General features: G+C 39.5%; 1 protein-coding gene across 1 annotated transcript in view; it reads right to left on the bottom strand.

The window, feature by feature from the left end:
* Positions 1–19,449, bottom strand: part of DCAF5 (DDB1 and CUL4 associated factor 5) — a 166,116-nt gene that overhangs the window by 7,814 nt on the left and 138,853 nt on the right. Inside the window, 1 exon segment of the mRNA XM_006903692.1 lies at positions 1,768–1,895. Within this exon segment, the coding sequence (XP_006903754.1) occupies positions 1,768–1,895 (128 nt within the window).

Raw genomic sequence — 19,449 nt, 5'->3', positions numbered from 1 at the left:
GCTTTATCCTTTCAACCTCACCAGGGTCATCTACACTGACTTCTTAAGGGCTCAGATCCCATGGGAATGTGAGAGCAGTGAGCTATGTAGCTCAGTCTGGATAATCTCACAGAGAAAACAGTTTCTTCTTGCTCTCCTCTGAGAACTTGGCTAGTTTCCAACCTATGACCTTAAGGGTAAGGACTTCGGTTGACTAAACAGTAATTGGGGAAACTGCACAGAGGCATCCCAGAGTGCACAGCCAAACAGGAATCTCTGCTAAAGGTGATGACTTAGCCAAGAGCTGAGGGGAAAATGACATCAGCTGTCTTAGAGAGGACATGGTACAGTAACAGCCCATTGGTCATAGCCAAAGGAGGGGAGAAAGCAATGTAAGGGACAGGGCCCTGTCAAGGACTGCTCAAGCCAAGAATGCAACGGTCAGACTCAGCATCAGGTGGTCCCCTGCCTTCCCATTACACAGTCAATGTGTCAGTTTCCTGGGAAGAACAAATGGCAGGCTTCTGTGATGACTCGGCTATGAATGAGCTGTGTGGCTCTGGACAGTTAAGAAAAAGCCAGTATAAAGGACCTAAAAGTCTTATTTTAGCTCTGTGAGGAATGTACACAGTATTCATGTAGCCACAGAAACCCGCTCTCATCTGCATGACCAAAACTGTCTAAATCAAATTGAAATAAGGGCAAATAAATATACTGGCCTACACTCCAATGTAAGATCCCTGACAACAAATACAACTTGGCTTGACTCTGGATAGTTAAAAAAAAAACAACAGGAAAACTAACAAATCACCAACAAACTGATTTTGTACCTTTTGTTTTCCCAAAACCTCTCAGGGGTTCTAAAGCTATTTCAGAAAATAACAATCATAATTCGAGAGATTCTAACTTTTGGGAGGAAATGTCATCTGTCTTTATTTAAAAACCAAGTCATCACCAGGTCCTCTAGAAAGCATTGTTTGTCCTGAACCCCCATTTCTTTCCTTAAAAATGTAAATAGACCCAAGGGTTAAAAGTAACTGAAATAAGAGTGATGGGCTGTAGGGCTTTCTTTCATGGACATAGGAAGGTCAGGACCCTGGTTTGTAAATTATAAAAATATTCCTTTCCAGGGTGGGGTAGGGAAGGGAGTTCATTCAAATAATGCACAATTCATGCAAGTGTTTAGGATTCATATTAAAAAAAATCTCCACAACAACCATACGCAGTCATATTTTATGAGACAATTTAACAATGGTTCTGAGAATTACTTGGTTACACCTGTGCCATATCAGGATGACAATTAATGCAAAGTGCACACTGAAAAACTGAAAGGCTCTTGCAAGTTTGGAAAAGAGAATTCATCAGTTCAAAAGTCATCAGAAATATAGTGGCATATGAGGTAGGACCTAGAAGATATTGTCTGTTTTAATGTCTAGTCACTGTATTTAAGAAACAGTTCTGAAAAGGAGGGTTTTTTATGGCCCCCTCATTAAGAATTATGATAGACCTTTAGAATGTCGAAGGTGACCCGGTGGTATAGTTGGTTGCAAGTGGCACTGCTAACAGAAAGGCTGGCAGTTCAAAGCCACCATCTATTCTTATGAGAAAGACAGGCCATCTTCTCTTAGCAAGATTTACAGTCTTGAAACCCAATAGAGCAGTTGTATGAGTTACAACAGTTTCCATTTATGGAGTGGGGTTTGGTATGTCTAGATACATTGTTTTAAAGACTTCCAATTATAAATTGTAACCATTTTGCTAAAAGGACAGAAGGGGAAGGTGCCTCACCTTGATAATCTTTTCTACACCAGAGGAGCAGATCATGTAGGTGTGGGGATTAAACCGGACCTGGTTAACAATAGATCGATGCCCTTTCAGCACCATGAAGGCTCCGTTGACCACCCTACCAATGCCACCTGGGGAGACAGAAGGAAACAAAAACCAAGCAATGAAATGGATGAATGTAAACAAGTTCCAATAATGGCAGCAAATGACTTGGAATGAGAGCTGAGATTTTTTTTTATTAACTAAACCATCAGCAGAATGCTGTCTTACAGATAAAGTTGCTATGGAAAGAGTGAAGATGAAACCCGTCTCAGCATATGTGAGCATATCTTACCAAGAGCCTTTATTTAGCCTTTAAGCATTGCCCACACCCACACACTGCCATTCCATTGTCAATGAAGCCAAATCCATTTAAAACATTTCTCAAGTTTTTGATCCTCAAGATAGAATCCAAGTGCTACCTTAGAACAAGCTAGTTATGAGCAAAATGACACTGAATGGCTTAGGAACAGTCAGGCAGCTGCACCAGGAACATGCAGATCCAGAAACATATAATCATATAAATGCACAAAATGCATCTCCAAGGAATTTGCCCTCAATTTCTATAACAAGGTTAGAAAAACCACTGGGAAAATGATGGAGAGAATACCCTTCTAACCTTCATCTTTGTCTCCATCCCCCGCCCAACACTCACCTCACCATAAACTCAAACACTCATCACTGCGGAGTCAGAACTGACTCATAGCTGACTTTCCAGCAGACTTTCTGAAGCTATAAAATGCAAAGGAGAAAATGTCCATCTTTCTTCCTAGGAGCTGCTGGAGGATCCAAACCACCGGAAAGGTAACCTCTGGGTTAGCCGTGCAACTGCCTGTGGGCTCCTCGACCAGATCTCTCTACCTCACCATGTTGTTGTTGTTGTTGTTGTATACTATCGAGTTAAACTGACCCATAGCCAACCCTTGGGAGGGTTTTCAGAGGCAGTTAATTGCACAGAAAGAGACTATCCATCCTTCTCCCACAGAGCAGCTGGTGGATTCGAACTGCATGCATTTGTGTTTTGTAGCACAGCTTCTTGCCACTAGGCCAACAGAACTACATAGTAGGCAGAATTAAGGATGAAGAAAGAAAATCTGTTTAACTTTCCTAAGTTGTTGTTGTTGTTAGGTGCCGTTGAGTTGAGTATGACCCATAGTGACCCTCTGAAAAACAGATGTAAACCCTATCCTCTCCTGTGCCATCCTCAAACTCTCTGACACACTTGGGCCCACTGTGGCAGTCACTGTGTCAATCCACTTGGATGAAGGTCTTCTTCCCTTTCACTGATCCTTCATATTTCCAAGCATGTTCATAAATTAGGCCCAAGTATTCAGAATTTGAATTAAAGCATGGGCCTTAAAGATAACACGTGTGATGGAATACAACACTGAAAAATGGTATTGGGTAAACACTGCATAACATGGATTCATCTAGGGCATTATGCTGAGTCAAATGAGTCTGTCCTAAAAGGACAATGTGTGAGACAACAATTATAAAGAGCTAAGAATAACAGTTTAAATATAAAAATAATCATTGTTAGATGGTTACCAGGAAGGAAGAGAAGGGAGTAAAAATTAGGAGAAATAGACACATATTAGGATGGATAAAGGGAAAGGCAATACAGTAAAAGGATTATCAGCACAATGTCACTAAAGAAAGGAATAACTCAAAAAGATTAATGGAAATCAGAATTACAGGACAGAATGCAAAATGTGATTATATTGTGGATATTGAAATTAATGTTACAAAACAAAATATGTATGCATTATTGAACAAAAAATTCATTTGTTTTTAAGCCTTCACTCAAATAACAAATAATATAATAAATATAATAAATATAATAAATATAATATAATATAATATAATATAATATAATATAATATAATATAATAAAATATAATAGATACACCATATGCAGATTACAGTTAAGACTTTAACAAAAAGTTCGTTTTCTTTTTGAATGGCTGAGAAAAACACCAGAAATCTGGAATTCAAAGATGAAGATGTTATCACTTATAAAACTGAAATAATCTCACAGGTTCAAGTTCACTCGCAAGGGTTTCACAGCCACATAAAGGCTTACGTGCCCTACACACAAGTTCTGAGTAATACGAAACGAGGTCAATCAGGGCTATCCACTGGTCAAGCACACAGTCCCATCAAGGAGTACCTTCTCAGTCCCCACCAACAGCAGTGACCTCAGGCAGTCTCTGGTCCACTACTTCCACCCCACTCCCAACTCTTAATTCAAATCCTCCTTCCAAATGATTCTCAGTGTCTTAGCTGCCAGACGGAAAATGACTAGAACATTCCTCCCCAAGTAATAATCTGTTGGTTCTGGTGAAGGTGTCTTCTGTTTCTAATCTTCTGACACAACTTTTTTCCCCCCTCATGGTGGCTATCCCTTTTCACTGTCATACATATACCTTCTTTTTATGACAGCAAGAAGTTTCAGACTCTATGCTTTCCCTTTGATGGTTAAGTTTGTCAGCTTGCTATACTTGGTAAGTGGCAAAGGAAAAAAAATGTCCTTTGCTTAAATTCTTCCCCATATTTTATATCATTAAATTTGAATCTCAGTTCATTATCAAGTCTGAAGCAAAAAGAGTGAATAAAATAAAGGGTTTGTGTATTTTATAGAGTATGATCAGAAAATGTTAAACCCCCAGGTAGGTGGTCACAATCAAAACACTTGAGTAGTAGGTTAAGGACTAGGTTCTTAGGCGTTTGGAGGAAGAAGGGGGAAATAACCAGAGCCTATTCAAAACAAAAATAGATTTGAAATAATTACGGAAAAAGGAAACACGGAAACTTAAGAGTTGTCTCAATACAAGAGCCTCATTGCTCCAGGTCCTCTGGGAGTGTCTCCCTTCTAGATAAATAAGGTTGCTGTTCATAGGGCCTCCTCAGAATCCTACTTTCCCACATCCTGCTGTCACCTCTACATCCAGTAGGATGCTGATGTTGTTAGGTGAGTCAACTACGTGTCTAGGGACCAACAGATTGAAACTTTATCCTTTCCTGCGTCATCCTCACAACCTGCCATGCTCAAGACCATAGCTGCAGCCACACAGTGACTCTGGATTAAACAAACCTAGTACCAAACTTGTCCATTCCTGCTGCCTCCAAGAAAAGGAACTTAAGTGACTCAGAATCCAAGTGATCTTCTTTGAAATCATATAGCTAGTAAATGGCAGAACCAAGACTTGAACTCAAGTCCGTTTACTTCAAAGTCTAAATCTCTTCCCAACATATTAGTTGTCTTTAGAAGATAGATGGAAGGGTTTGAACAGAGAGAGAGAGGCTGGCTCGTAACAGAGTTCTATATCTTCATGGCAGCTATTAAGCAGATTTTCTTTTGAAGTTCTGAATTAAAAGAAGTGAAAGGTTCTATTTTCTTTAAGTACTACTAGAGAGTTTTACCAATTCTGCACACTTGTCAATTCTTGTTTACTCTTGCAAACCCCAAAGCTGGGGCACAGTGCCTGTGCTCAGTAAATACTTTCTGAATGGACAGTTTTGAGGAGAGGGCAATTATATAAATACCACTAAAGGAAGACAGAAAGGGGTCTCATGTCTTAAGAACAAACTATGATAGAACTGAAATTTATCAACTAAATCAGTCTTTTTCCATCATGGTTACTGGGAATACAATTATACTAGTTTGGGGATCTAAAGAATAATTGAAGGGTATCAGTGCTTGAAAATTCAGACCATGGAAAACTGTTCCTATTGCTTTTTGCAATACAAATGCACTATGACCTCATCTGGTTTCTCTTCCTGGAAATAAATCTAATACAGGCCTTCTCCTCCTATCCAAATCGGTAGCTAGGAAATCTGAAAAAGAGGAAGAAGTCAATATGGCCAAGAGACTGATGTTAAAAACAGGTCCAGAAAGAATTATTGCTGCTATTTGTTGAAGGTAACCAAGGCTGTGTACACAGACTCACAGCGATGAATGGCTCCAGAGAGGCTCTCTCCAGTTCCCCTCCCCTCTGGTTTCTAGGTTTCAAATGACTGAATACAGCTGGTACCATACAGTTTCAATACAACAGAGAATAAATTGCTAGTCCCGGAGACTTGCATAAATCAAATAGCTTCCATTTTAGTATGAAAGGTTTAACTATAAAATGCTCCTCTCAGTAAGAACCTGGGGCGTTCCCTCCTCCATGATCTAGGCAGACCCTGCCAGCCATCACAAGGATCGAGGTGGAAGGAGTGAGGAAGGAACATATTTCCCAATAATTACAAAGTCCACATAATCTCCCTGGGAAGCAGTGAGAGTGATCGCCAAGGCCGTCCTGCCTTGCTAAGTCATGATCTATCATGGCAATGGGTACAAAAGAAAATAGCATATACACAGCAAGTTAATCCCTGAACTGCCATTTGTTTATAAATTTTTTCTTTTCATAGAGACAAAGCAAAAACAATCACTTAAGTATATGGTTCAGATATTTACAGTTCAGCCTACTACAAAATTAGAGTGGCCCAGGTTCACTGAACGTTTCCTCAGATACACACACACAGTTGTACACATGCACGCATTTATGTGCACATGCTGACAGAACTGACCCTACTTGTCTGCTTTTAAAAGTACCAATAGAAGTAGAAACAAAGAGCCATTTCTCTGGGACATCTGCTTTTTTTTTTAAAAAAAAAAAGGTTTCATATGAGTTTTTTTGTATATAGAATTTTTTTATTCATTGTTGCACATTTTCTATCCCCCCTCCCTCACCCTACCCAAGCCCATCCGCAATGCACCCCTTATTTCAGATTGTTCTCATTTACTGCATAATCATATATTCCTTTCAGACAGTTCTTCCCCTCATCTGCTCTTGATGGCCCAGCCAAACACACAGGCTTCATTTTGTAGGTTTCTTTCATAAACAGAAGGCCAAAATCCCACACATTAATGTTCCTTTGGTTCGGAAGAAAGTAGAGAGGTAGTAGCAAGCCACTAATAAGGGTGTTTTTCTACCCTTCCCAGTAAGATGTCTCTTTCCAAGGACTGACCCACCCAAGATGCCCAAACAATGTGAGTTGAAGTTTCCCTAGCCTCACCTCTAAGGAGCACTCTGGTTGCACTTTCTCCAGGATAGACTTGTTTGTTCTCTTGGCCGCCCATGGGACTTCTCCAACACTACAGTGCAGACACTGATTCTTCTTCTGTTTTCCTTATTTACCGTCCAACTTTTAGATGCATAGGAAGCAACTGAAAACCCCATGGGTTGATCAGGTTCATCTTAGATTTTAAACTGACTGATATCCTTGCTCTTTAGTACTTTGGAGAGATCCTGGGCAACATATATCCCCCCTGCAATAAAATCTTCTGATTTGACTGTCACTACCCATGGGTGTTGACTGTGGATCCATGTAAAATGAACTCATTACCGCCTTTCTATGAAGATGGCGCCGAAAGTGAAGAAGGAAGCCCCTACTCCTTCCAAAACTGAAGCCAAAGCAAAGGCATTAAAGGCCAAGAAGGCAGTCCTGAAGGGCATCCACAGCCACAAAAAAAAGAAGATCCTCACATCACCCACCTTCCGAAGGCAGCCCAAATACCCCTGGAAGAGCGCCCCCAGGAGAAACAAGCTTGACCACTATGCCATCATCAAGTTTCCCCTGACCACTGAGTCAGATAGAAGAAGATAGAAGATAACAACACACTTGTGTTCATTGTGAATGTCAAGGCCAACAAGCACCATATTAAACAAGCTGTAAAGAAGCTCTATGACAATGATGTGGCCAAGGTCAACACTTTGATTAGGCCTGATGGAGAGAAGAAGGCCTATATTCGACTTGCTCCTGACTATGATGCTTTGGATGTTGCCAACAAAATTGGGATCATCGAAACTGAGTCCAGCTGGCTAATTCTAAATATAAATTTTTCTCACCATAAAAAAAAACAAAAAAAAAAACCCCAAAACTCAATACCAACTTCAATGTTTTCTCCATTTATCATGATGTTGCTTATTGGTCCAGTAATGAAGATTTTATGTTGAGTTCTAATTATAACATAGGCTGTCATCTTTGATCTTCAACAAGGGCTTCTAGTCCTCTTCACTTTCTGTAAGCAAGGTTGTGTCCCTGGAGCATACATAACACAGGTTATTGAGGAGGAGTCTCCCTCCAATTCTGAAGTCGCATTCTTCATATCATCCAGCTTCTCTAATTAACAATGCTGGAAGGTTTGTTGGCTTAGTGTTAAGGAGCTGTGCTGCCAACTTGGTCTGAATTCACTAGATGCTCCATGGGAGAAAGATGGGCAATCTCCTCCCCTGTGATTCACTACCTCTGAAAACCCACTGAGAAGTCCATTATGAGTCAATTCCAACTCAACGGTACACAACAGCAGGAGACAGGTAGGTATGATAGTGAATTTCTTCACTTGGTGCCTCTATGTGGATTTGAACCACAAGCCTTATTGGAGTACCCCAGGTGCACTTCCTCCAAAACAGATTTTTTGGTCTTTTGATAGTCCATGGGATATTCAATATTCTTCACTAATATTAAAATTTGAAAGCATCAATTTTTCTTTTTTTTTTAAAAATTCACTCTCCTACTTTCATATGGATATGAAACAACTGTAAATACTGTGGCTTGGGTTAGGTACACTTTAGTCTTTAAAGTGATATCCTTTTTCTTTAGCACTTTATTCTAAATAAAAGTAAATACAATTTTATTTTAAAAAAAGAGTTGAAAAACTTAAGTTTAAGAATGGCCAAACTGACCTTGTCAAAAAGATCACCCATTTTCTCCCTTGAGAACCTCCCAGAGTAGCCAGACCATCAAGTCAGTTCGAAAGTCCTGTTCTACTTCCCCTGACTCTTGGGCCTGGGCCTCCTCCTGAGCAACTCCAATCTTGGAGAGTCTGACTAGAAGTTGAACCTGTGCTGGAAGGGCTATTGATGTCTGGTGCTCAACTGGGGGCTTCCTCTTCTGGTGTGTGCTAATCACCTGGATCACCACCTTCCAGATCTACTGGCCCTGCTGGGATGCCATGGGGACTGCCTCTCCTCCACCATCCCGCTGGGTACCCCCTGACACTTCCTGCACAGGTGGTGTTTGGATTTGATCCATTTTCCCAGGGTGGACTCCTCTGCTCTAGGATCATTCTTTTTTTTTTTTTTATCATTCTTTTATTTCTCCTTTTATCTTTTTTTCTACTAGTTTATTTACAAAATCTATCATTCTTGAGCTCACTAAGACTTATTCCCATTGCCTCTGGTATTTTCCAATTAAAAACATGATTCTAAAAATAAACAAAAACCTCTCAGATCCAAGCTTCTGTGGCCCACTAAATCTAACTTTAAGGTGAATAGTTTGTTAAAGACAAATGGCAGACAGGTCTCTAGGGTGAGCAGGAACTCTCCTTAACACAATCAACCATTTGACATCAGAAAGAGCAACATTTGCCCCAAAATAAAGCTTAAAGGCAAGAAGAGATAGGAAAGGGGAAATGGAAAGGAATGGAGTCCTTGTGGGGATTGCAAACACTGTCACCAAACAAAATACAGATCGTCGAATGGGAAAGCAATTCCTGAGTTGTACTTTTCCATCCACTGCAATACTGCCACCAATACCCTTCGATGTTCCTGTCTCCAGTTGTTCTTTAGCATTTTAAAGAAGTTCCTGATGGCAGATTTTGCCACTACAACATTTTTTTTTAAAATTTATTCATGGTTGCAACTATGAGTGTTGATTATGGACCCAAGTAAAAAATCAAATAATTTTATCTTACAGTGAGGGAAAAGAACTTTTTTTCCCTCCTGGATGCACCTAAAAGAGATGTCTCAATGACCTCTTGGCATTTCTAAAAGGGCTGAATAACAAAGGTCCTTTTAAGTTTCAAACAACAAAGAGAAGTACAACCAAGGGTACTGACAAATCAGAGCAAGCATACTGTCTGCTTCCTGGAAACCATGGAGCCACTTATGAGAAAAAACAACCAAAAAAATAGACATTGCCATCAGAAAAGCTCAAAGAGTCCCATAAGCAGTGAGGCTTACTTAGCTGCACAACAAAAGACAAATTATACTGAATTCTCCTTTCATTATTTGTAGTTAGAAGTGTCTGCAACCAACTATTTGTGGTCAATTAAAAACAGTTGTTCTTCTAATTACATGGAAAGAAAAAGCAGATGCCTAGGCCTCAACTCATTGAGAATGAAAGTAAGTCTAGAAAAAGGAGAAGAAACAAAGCATGCACTCATACGCAAAGCCACGAAAACATCTTTCCAGTTGTTTACAGCCTACTGGCAGTGGGGGTGGCGCAGTGACTTGGCAGTGAAAATGCATGTTTTCCTCTCCTTTTGGGAGAAAATGTGTCATATAACTTCCCACCTCTTGAACTGCTGATTGTATCTTGGGAGTACAAAAGCAGCCACAGACAATACATAATTAATGAAGGCTGCTATGTTTTATTACAGATAGTGAAATTTGAATTTAGTATAATTTTCATGTTGTTAAGAAACAGATTTTTCTTTTAGATTCTTTTGGCACATTGTTATTGTTATGTGCCATTGAGTTGCCTGCGACTCACAGAGACCCTATGTGCTCTGAAGCCTGTCCTGTCCTGTCCCACTAGTTCTGACACACCAACCCCAATTGCTGCGGTTACTATATCAATCCATTTCATTCAGGGTCTTCCTCTCCTGAGCTATCCCTCCATCCCTTCCAAGCATGATGTCCTTCTCCAAGGACCAGTCTCTTTTGGCCATGTGCCCAAAGCATGTGAGACAGAGCTTCAAAATCCTAGCCTCCAAGGAGAGACTTGATCTCATCCTCTTCAAGACAGATCTATTGTTTTCTTGGCGGTCCATGGTATGTTCAAGACTTTTCTCTAGCACCACAATTCAAAGTCATCAATTCTTCTTCTGTCATCTTTAGTCATTGTTCAGCTCTCTAATTTACAGCAAGTAATTGCAAAGACCATGGCCTGGATTAGGTGCACCTTAGTCTCTAGACTGACATAATTGCTTTTCAGTACTTTGGAGAGGACCCTAACAGCAGATTTTCCCAATGCAGTTTGTCTTCATTTCCTGATTGCTGGTGCCAAAAGTGTTGATTGTGGAGCTGAGCAAGCTGTAATTATTAACTATCTCAGTCTCTTCCCTATCACAGTGCTGACAATTGGCCCAGTGGTGAGAATCTCTGTCTTCTTGATATTGATCTTCAATTCATATTGAAGACTACAGTCGACCTTCTGCAGCACCTTCTGCAACAAGCACTTCAGGTCCTCTTTAGTTTCAGCAAGCAAGATTGTGTCAACTGCATAACACAAGTTGTAGATGAGTTTTCCTCCAATCCTGATGTCATTCTTCCTCATAAAACCCTGCTTCCCGAATGATCTGTTCTACACATAAATTGAAAAGGTATGGGGAAAGAATGCATCCCTGATGCACTCCTTTCTTGATTTTGAACCATGCAGTGTTTCCCTGCTCCATCTAGGGAACGCTTTCTGGTCCAAGTATAGGTTTTGCATAAGCACTATCAAATGCTCTGGGATTCCCATTCTCCTCAAGGTTAGCCACGGTTTGTTGTGATCTGCACAGTCAAATGCCTTTGCACAGTCAACGAAAAAGAGATAGACAGTCCTCTTCTACTCTTTGCTTTCTGCCAAGATCCAACTGACATTGGCAATAATGTCTCTGGTGCCACGACCTCTTCTAAACCCAGCTTGTATTTCTGGTCCAGTTATTTCTGGATAATCTTCAGCAGGATTTAGCTAGTGTGTGATATTAGTGATATTGTTCGATAATTTTCACATTCTGGTGAATCATCACACTAAGAAGCCCTATATAAATCACTTAACCAATTCTGAAGCTGCTAAATTTTTTTTTGCTATTTTTATAATAAAGTTTTATTTTTTTGAAGTCTCTGTGGCAGAAAAATTTCTCCAATGATTGACAGTCTCTTTGAGCAGGAAGGAGGAGACAGACGTCCTTGCCTTTGATTCACATTTAGGACTGGTCTCCATCTAGTGCTCTCACCATGTAATGTGCACAGTGAAGCATACAGCAGGCATCCAATAAATGCTGTAATCAAAATCAAGCATGGAATTATAGCACCAAGACAGCCTAGCTTATTAGCCTGCCCTAGTATTCTGTGACCATAATTAAATGAAAGTATAGATAGCAGGTTAGGTAGGATTTTTCTGACAGGCTTTCCTTCTAAGAATTCAAAGCACGAGCTCAAGGGCTCCATCTAGCTGCTCATTACCTACATATGCAGTAAACCTAATCTAAAGAGGCCTTTGGGCACCAGGCATAACTACAGGTGGGATTAAACAATAATCTGTGTTTAGATCTGGGAGAACCTCAATCCCATTTCCCTGCTTGGTTTCTTGAACTCTCTAGAGCAAATGCAAAAATATTTCACTATATAAACACTTTCTAAGTAGAAGAGTGAAGATTCTGCCTTTGGATAACTGGCTAAAAGAGAATGGAGCAAAATTTAAAATTGGAAAGTACATTGTTATGGCGAGAGGTAGAAGAGGAGCTGCTGTTCTCTTTTTAGTAAACTTCTATAATACCATTTGACTCAAATTGTTGTACCAGCACTATATTAAGAAGCTCTTAATTACAAAAATACCAAAAGGTGTGAAAAAACACAATAAAGAAGACTAAACAGTAGAAATAAAGATAAACACGAACAAAGAAAAGAACAAGGTGAGTACTTTTAGAACAGTGGCAGGAAAGCAGAAGCCCCTACTTTTTTCTAACAATAATCCAAAAGTTGCTTTAGTAACATGCTGAGCAAGATGGTGATACTAGGGATAAGGAACAGACTTGCTGTGATACTTATGATGTAATGTTGAAAGATGATCCAGGAAAAACAGACTCAACTACCAGTTAGTGAACCCAACAAGAGGGATAATCATAAGGCCCTGTCCTTACAAAGAAACCCAAGCATACAAGTAAAGGATAGGAATCCATGACTAACCACAGGCTGTGTGGAAACAATGGGGTTTCCAGCCAACTCTGAGTGAGTTTGTATGATCCCTCAACACTCTCTGAAACATTATGTAGCATCAAGAAACCACAGATTTTATCTGGCCCAATCAGAAGACATCTACTGTATTTTTTCAATTAGTACTTACACGAAGTGGTACAAATTCAGAGGACAAAAATCAGTGCAGCCACTTCTTTATAAAGAGGGGATGCTAACTGTAGAGAACATTTAGAGAGGGGCATGAGAGACATCTTCAAATGATTAAAAGGTTATATTATTAATGCAGTACACAGAAGCAATGGTTTTGTAAATTACTACCCTACTTGGGAGGGACTGGAGAGCATTATGCTAAGTGAAGTAACTCAGTCCCATAAGGTCAAATACTGTATAAGACCATTACTGTAGAACGAGTATGAGGATCCATGGGGGACTTGGGGGGCCAGAGGAGTGAAGATGGGAGGGATAGAGGGTTGATTCATAAGGCTGCACAATTTGATGAGGGGTGTATGTATGTGAAAGAAACAGGAAAGAACTGGTATGAAAAACAATGTATTAGAACTTTATAAATAAATCAGTATAAAATAAAAATTTAAGAAAAAAATTATTATTATTATTATTATAATAAAGGAAGAAGTCCTAATCATAGTAAGCCACCACTCAAGGAACAAGAGGAGAGCACAGAGTTAGGCTCAATCTAAGGAAGCATCTTCTAATACCTGGAGAGAGCCTGAGAAAACAGCACCATTTTCACAGTGGGCTTGCTTCTTGTTATTGTTAGGTGACACAGAGTTGAGTCTGGCTCAGGGACCCTATGGACAGGAGATCTGAATCCTGTCCTATGCTGGGGGCATGTTAGGAGGCACTTAACTTCTGAGGATAAGTTAATTCTCAATAAAAGGGGAGGGGCTGATTGGAGTGGGACACAAAGGCTTCTGGGAGCTAGAAACACTCTTTCTTTACTTATTGTAGTTTTAAGACTTTAAGTGTTAAAATTTTTCTCTTGGATTTGAGTTACCATTACAATTATTATAACACAATTGATCAAAACAACAAATATACTTTAAAATTTTAATTCTTTTTTTTGGCAATGGGTCTGGTTTGGTTTTATTTCATTGATTAGAATTTTATAGCTATTTTATATAAAACAGAAAGCAATTTGTTATAGCTGTATCCTTGAAGATAATATGAAGGGAGAATCATGCTGTGGTGTCTTGATTAAAGGACCACCAAAGAGCTCTGGTGGTCCACTGTGTAGCAAGTTGTGCTGTTAAGTCCCACAGACTGAAAGCACTAGCAACTCTACAGAACAAAGAGGACAATCTCCTACTATTGCTATTTACATTCTCAATAGTAAACTGAATGGAGGGTTATTATGAGTCGGAACTGACTTGATGGCATTGAGTTGGGTTTGGAGAGTTTTATAACTCAGAGCAATAAGTCAATTATTAATTTCTCTCTCTCCCTGACCACTGTCTCCTTTCCTCTTTTGATAAACTGAAAGAAGAGCAAATGGGAAACTGTTGCAGTCAACTATGACCTCATGAACAACAGATCAAAATCTTTCCCTATTCTTGTCATTCTTGCAATTGCTATCATGCTCAAGTCACTTTGGCATTAATCTCCTTGAGAGGCTTCTCTATTTTGCTGACCCACTACTATCCCTGCAAGATGTCTTTTTCAAAGGACTGATCCTTCCTGACATGTCCAGAGTAGGTAAGAGGAAGTTTCACTCTCCTTGACTCTAAGTAGCACTGTGGTTGCACTTCCTCCAAGACATAGTTCTTAGGGAAGTCTGTAACACAAATCCATCAACACAAATCCAAAGCACTGCTTCTTTAGTGTTCCTTATTGAGACGCATAAGAAACAACTGGAAATACCATGTTAGGTGCCGTTGAGTCAAGAACTCACAGCGACCTTATCAATACTGTCTGCACAATGTCCTAATCTCATGCCATCCTCACAATATCTAACACACTCAAGCCAATTCCACCAGTCACTATGCCACCCCAACTGGTTGAGTGTCTTCTCTTTCACAACCCCTCCACCTTTTCATGGATCATGTCTGTCTTCAAGGAACAACCTCTCCCAGCAACATGTCCAAAAGTATGTGTGATAGAGCGTAATCATCCTTGTCCCCAAGGAGCACTCTGGCTGCACTTTCTCCAACACACTTATGTTTGTTCTGTTGGCAGTCTGTGGGATCTTCAGTACTCTTCTCTAGCACCACAGCTCAAAGGCATCAATTCTTGTCATCCTTAGCTCTCAGATGCCCACCAAGAGATTGAAAAGACCATGGCCTGAATCAGGCGTACGGCAGACTTCAAACTGACAACATTGCTCCTCAAATTTGGAGAGGTCCCTGACTATAGACTTTCTCTGTGCAATGTCTCCTGACCTCCTGAATGCTGGTACCAACTGAATGGATTGTGGAGTTTGGGGTGTGTGTGTGTGTGTGTGTGTGTTTTCTTTTTTGTACTGATTGTGGATCAAACAACAGTGGATGAATCACTGACAGTCTCAATCCTTTCTCTGTCCACCATGATGTTAACTACTGGTCTAGTGGCAAAGATTTTGTTTTCTTGATGTCAAGATCAAATCCTTATTGAAGGCTGCAGTGTTTAACCTTCTGCAGTAAGTGCTTCAAGTCCTACTCGCTTTCAGCAAGCAAAGCTGTGCATTTGCTTAACAAAGTTTATTGATTATTCCTCCGATCTTGATGCTATATTTTTCTTCATAGAGTCTAGCTTCTTGAATAATTTGCTCAGCATACAGATTAAATAGGAGAAAGGATACAACCCTGATACATACCTTTCCTAATTATAAACCATGTAGTCTTCCCTTGCTTTGCTTGCAAAACAGCCTCTTGGTCTAGGTATAGGTTTTGCATGAGCACAATTAAGTGTCCTAGAATTCCCATTGTTCTCAATATTAGCTATAATTTATTATGATTCACACTCAAATGCATTCTGCATAGGCAATAAAGTACAAATGATATTCCTGGTGTCATGGGCTCTACTAAATCCAGTGTGAACGTCTGACAGTAGCCTGTCTATGTACAGTTTTGAATGGCTTAGATTAAGTACATCTTAATGTTAAAACTGATAGTCTTATTCATTAGCATTTTAATGAGGTTTATGACAACAGATTTGCCAATGCAACAAGTCCTTTGATCTGACTGCTGTTACCATGGGTATTGATTGTGGATCTAAGTAAAAAGAACATTCTTAACACCTTTAATCCTCTAATCTACCACAATGTTGTCCATTAGTCTAGTTGTGAGGATTTTTGTTTTCTTGATGATAAGGCATAGCACACATTGAAGGCTATATTCTTCACTCTTCCTCATTTTCTGCAAACTTGTGTCATCTGCATAATGTAGGTTATTGATGAGTCTTAGCCAATCATGATAACAGTCTTTTTCATGTAGCCTAGTTTATCAAATTACTTGCTCAGGATACAGACAATAGTTATAGAGAAAGAATACAACTCTGACCCACACCTATCCTGATTTTAACACGCTGCCGCAAACGATGGCTATAGTGAAAAGAAAAAAATGTGTTTCTAAGCACAGTCGTCAATTTAAAAGTGTGCAGCAATGTTAAACTATGCAGTACTACTTTGTTCAGAACACTGCTTCTTGATCTATGGACAGATTTCATATGAGCACAATTAAGTGTTCTGGAGTTCTCATTCTTCTCAATGTTATTCATCATTTATTATGTTCCACACAAATTCTTTTTTCATAGTCAATAAAACATAAGTAAACATCTTTCTGATATTCTCTGCTTTCAGCCAGGATCCACGTGAAATCAACAATGAGATCCCTCCTTCCATGGCTTTTTCTGAATTCAGCTTGAATTGATACATATAACATCTTTCTGATATTCTCTGCTTTCAGCCAGGATCCACATGAAATCAACAATGAGATCCCTCCTTCCATGGCTTTTTCTGAATTCAGCTTGAATTGATACATATGCCTGAAAACCAGATGAGTTGTAGGATGACATCAAAGACATTACCCATAAAGAAAGAAGGTCTTTAAAAGGCAAGAAGGAGAAAAGACCCAAATGGATGTTAGAAGAGACTGAAATTTTCTCTACAATGTAGTGAAGTCAAAACAAAGGGAAGAAATTATGAAGTGAGAGAAATGAACAGAAGATTTCAAAATGTAGCTCAAGAAGACAAAGTATTAAAACATTATAATACCTGCATTTAGAAAACCAAAAGTGAGGAATATGTTTGGTATTTCTCATGCTAAAAGAACAGAATAAAAATTCATGTCTCCTGTTGCAATATCAATGACTGCAGGCTTCAATATGGATTGCATCTAATACCAAGAGAACAAAAATCCTTACCACTGGGTCATTAGGTAGCATCATCATAGATAGAGAAAAGCCTGAGGTTGTTAATGCTTGTATGGGTCCACAGTCCCTTGGCACCAGCAGTTAGGAAATCAAAAGACAAATTGCATTGGGAAAATGTGATGTCAAAGATCTCTCCTGAGTGCTAAAGAGCAATGATTTCAGTCTAAAGATTATGGTGTACTTGATCCAAGCCAACTGCTTGGTATGCATCTGAGAGGTGGACAGTGACTAAGGATGATAAGAACTGATGCCTTCGAGCTGTGGTGTTCATACCATAGATTGCCAAGAGAACAAACAGTAGGATTCACCCTCTTCTCTGTCCTGGATGCTCCTTGGAGGTAAGGATTTTGAAACTCTGTCTCACATACTTTGGGCATATTGTCAGGAGAGGAAAGTCCTTGAAGAAGGATATCAAGCTTGGATAGGTAGAATGTCAGCTCAAAGAGGAAGATCCTGAATGAGAGGGATTCACACAGTGACTATGGAAATGGAGTCAGGTGTGTCAGAGACATTGAGGTTGGCTCAGCATAGGACAAGGTTCACAGCCACTGTTCATAGGGTCGCTATAAGTCAAAGTTGACTCGAAGGCACTTAACAACAACATAAGCAAAATACTGACTAATAAAAGAAGCAACAAAAGATGATGGAAGAAATGCATTAAAACACTTTTTCTGTACCTGCCTTATGTTTCAAAAATGACACTGATGAGTTTGTTTATGATGTTGGGAAGTCTGGCAATCATTATGGGTGACGGTTGTCTAGCATCAGCACTATAACCGAGATCACGACACTGTACATATTCACCTAATTAGAAGATTCAGGAAAAAGGTACTATCAAAAGTACATACTGCAATCCAGGGTTATTACCGTTGGGAACCTAGAAAGTACAATTTTAATAAACAACTAGAGCTAGAGTCCCATTTTTTTTTTCAAATAGACTAAGGCTGCCCCATCTGTTTGTGTTTCATAGGTAAGTTGTTTACACAGGCTTTCCAAATTCCAGAAGGAGAAAAAGGTCACTTATAACTTGTTTAGTAATAAGAACACAAGAACAGGATAGCAAAATAAAAATATGTGCTTTAACAATGTTAATTTAGCAACAGGCAACTCTGAGCATTAGACAGATTCAGCATAATAAACTTGACATAGTCCTTCATGACTTTCCAAATGGCCATTTTCTAGCTTGATGCCATTTATCACCTAGAACAGATGGCTGTACTGAGCCATCTGAGTATGAAAAATAGATCTTTTTCTACCAGTAGGTAACAACTAATGCCCAACTAAATATGTGAGGGCTTTAATATCAAGAATGAAAAATAAGGTATTGTTGTCTGAAAGCTTTAACAAATTTATGGAAGGCAGCAGGCTTTTCTTTGAATAAGCTGAGGAAATGTAGAAATATATCTTCCTATGTGTTCTGAGAGCTTTGGTGACCCACTAGACATGAAGCAGTGCTGCCAGCCCAAAGGCAAGGAGTTCAAATCCAGCTGCTCCCATGCAATTTTACAGCCTCTGAATATCTGTGGGAGGTTTAGCTCTAAGTAAGTTCCAACACGCTGGCAATGAACAACAACGTGTACTCTGCTATCTTTGTCATCATTTGGTTCAGTTGGACAGTCAATTCTGACTCACATCAACTGTGCACAGCAGAATGATAAGCTGCCTCATCCTGCACAACCTTACCAATAATGTGTGCACTGGAACTTAATGGTGCAGTCACTGTGTCAGGCCATCTCATTCACAGTCGTCCTTCTTTCTGCTGACTCTACTTGACAGAGCATGATAGCCTTCTCTAGGGACTGATGTCTACTGATAACACGTCCAAAGGATGTAAAATGAAATCTTGCCATCCACACTTCCAAGGTGCACTCTGGTTGGACTTTTAGCACTTGATGGGATATTTAGTATTCTTTGTCTACATCATAGTTCAAAGGCATCAGTTCTGCTTTAGTCTTCCTTCTTCACTGCCTAGTTTTCAGATCCATGAGTTGATAGAAAAATACTATGGTTGGGACAAGTACACTTTAGTCTTCAAAATAATATCTTTGATTTTTTAACATTTTCAGTATGTCTTTCTGCAGCAGATCTGTCTCTTTAATTTCCTGGCTACTGATCCCATGAAAGCCAACGTGGGTCCAAGTAAAATGAAACCCTTGACAACTTCAATCTTTTCTCCACCTAACGTAATACCATCTATTGGTCTAGTGGGAAGAACTTTTGTTTATATTGAGGTGTAATACATACTGAAGGCTGCTGTCTTTGATCTTTATCAGTTGGTGATTCAAGTCCTCTTCATTTTCTGCAAGTTAAGGCTGTGTGGCGTGTAATC

The sequence above is a fragment of the Elephantulus edwardii genome, unplaced genomic scaffold, assembly GCF_000299155.1.
Source record: "Elephantulus edwardii isolate Elephantulus edwardi_28Jun2011 unplaced genomic scaffold, EleEdw1.0 scaffold00037, whole genome shotgun sequence".
NCBI lineage: Eukaryota > Metazoa > Chordata > Mammalia > Macroscelidea > Macroscelididae > Elephantulus > Elephantulus edwardii.
Note: the sequence above shows the minus strand (reverse complement) of the source record. Positions and strands in the feature narration are given on the sequence as shown.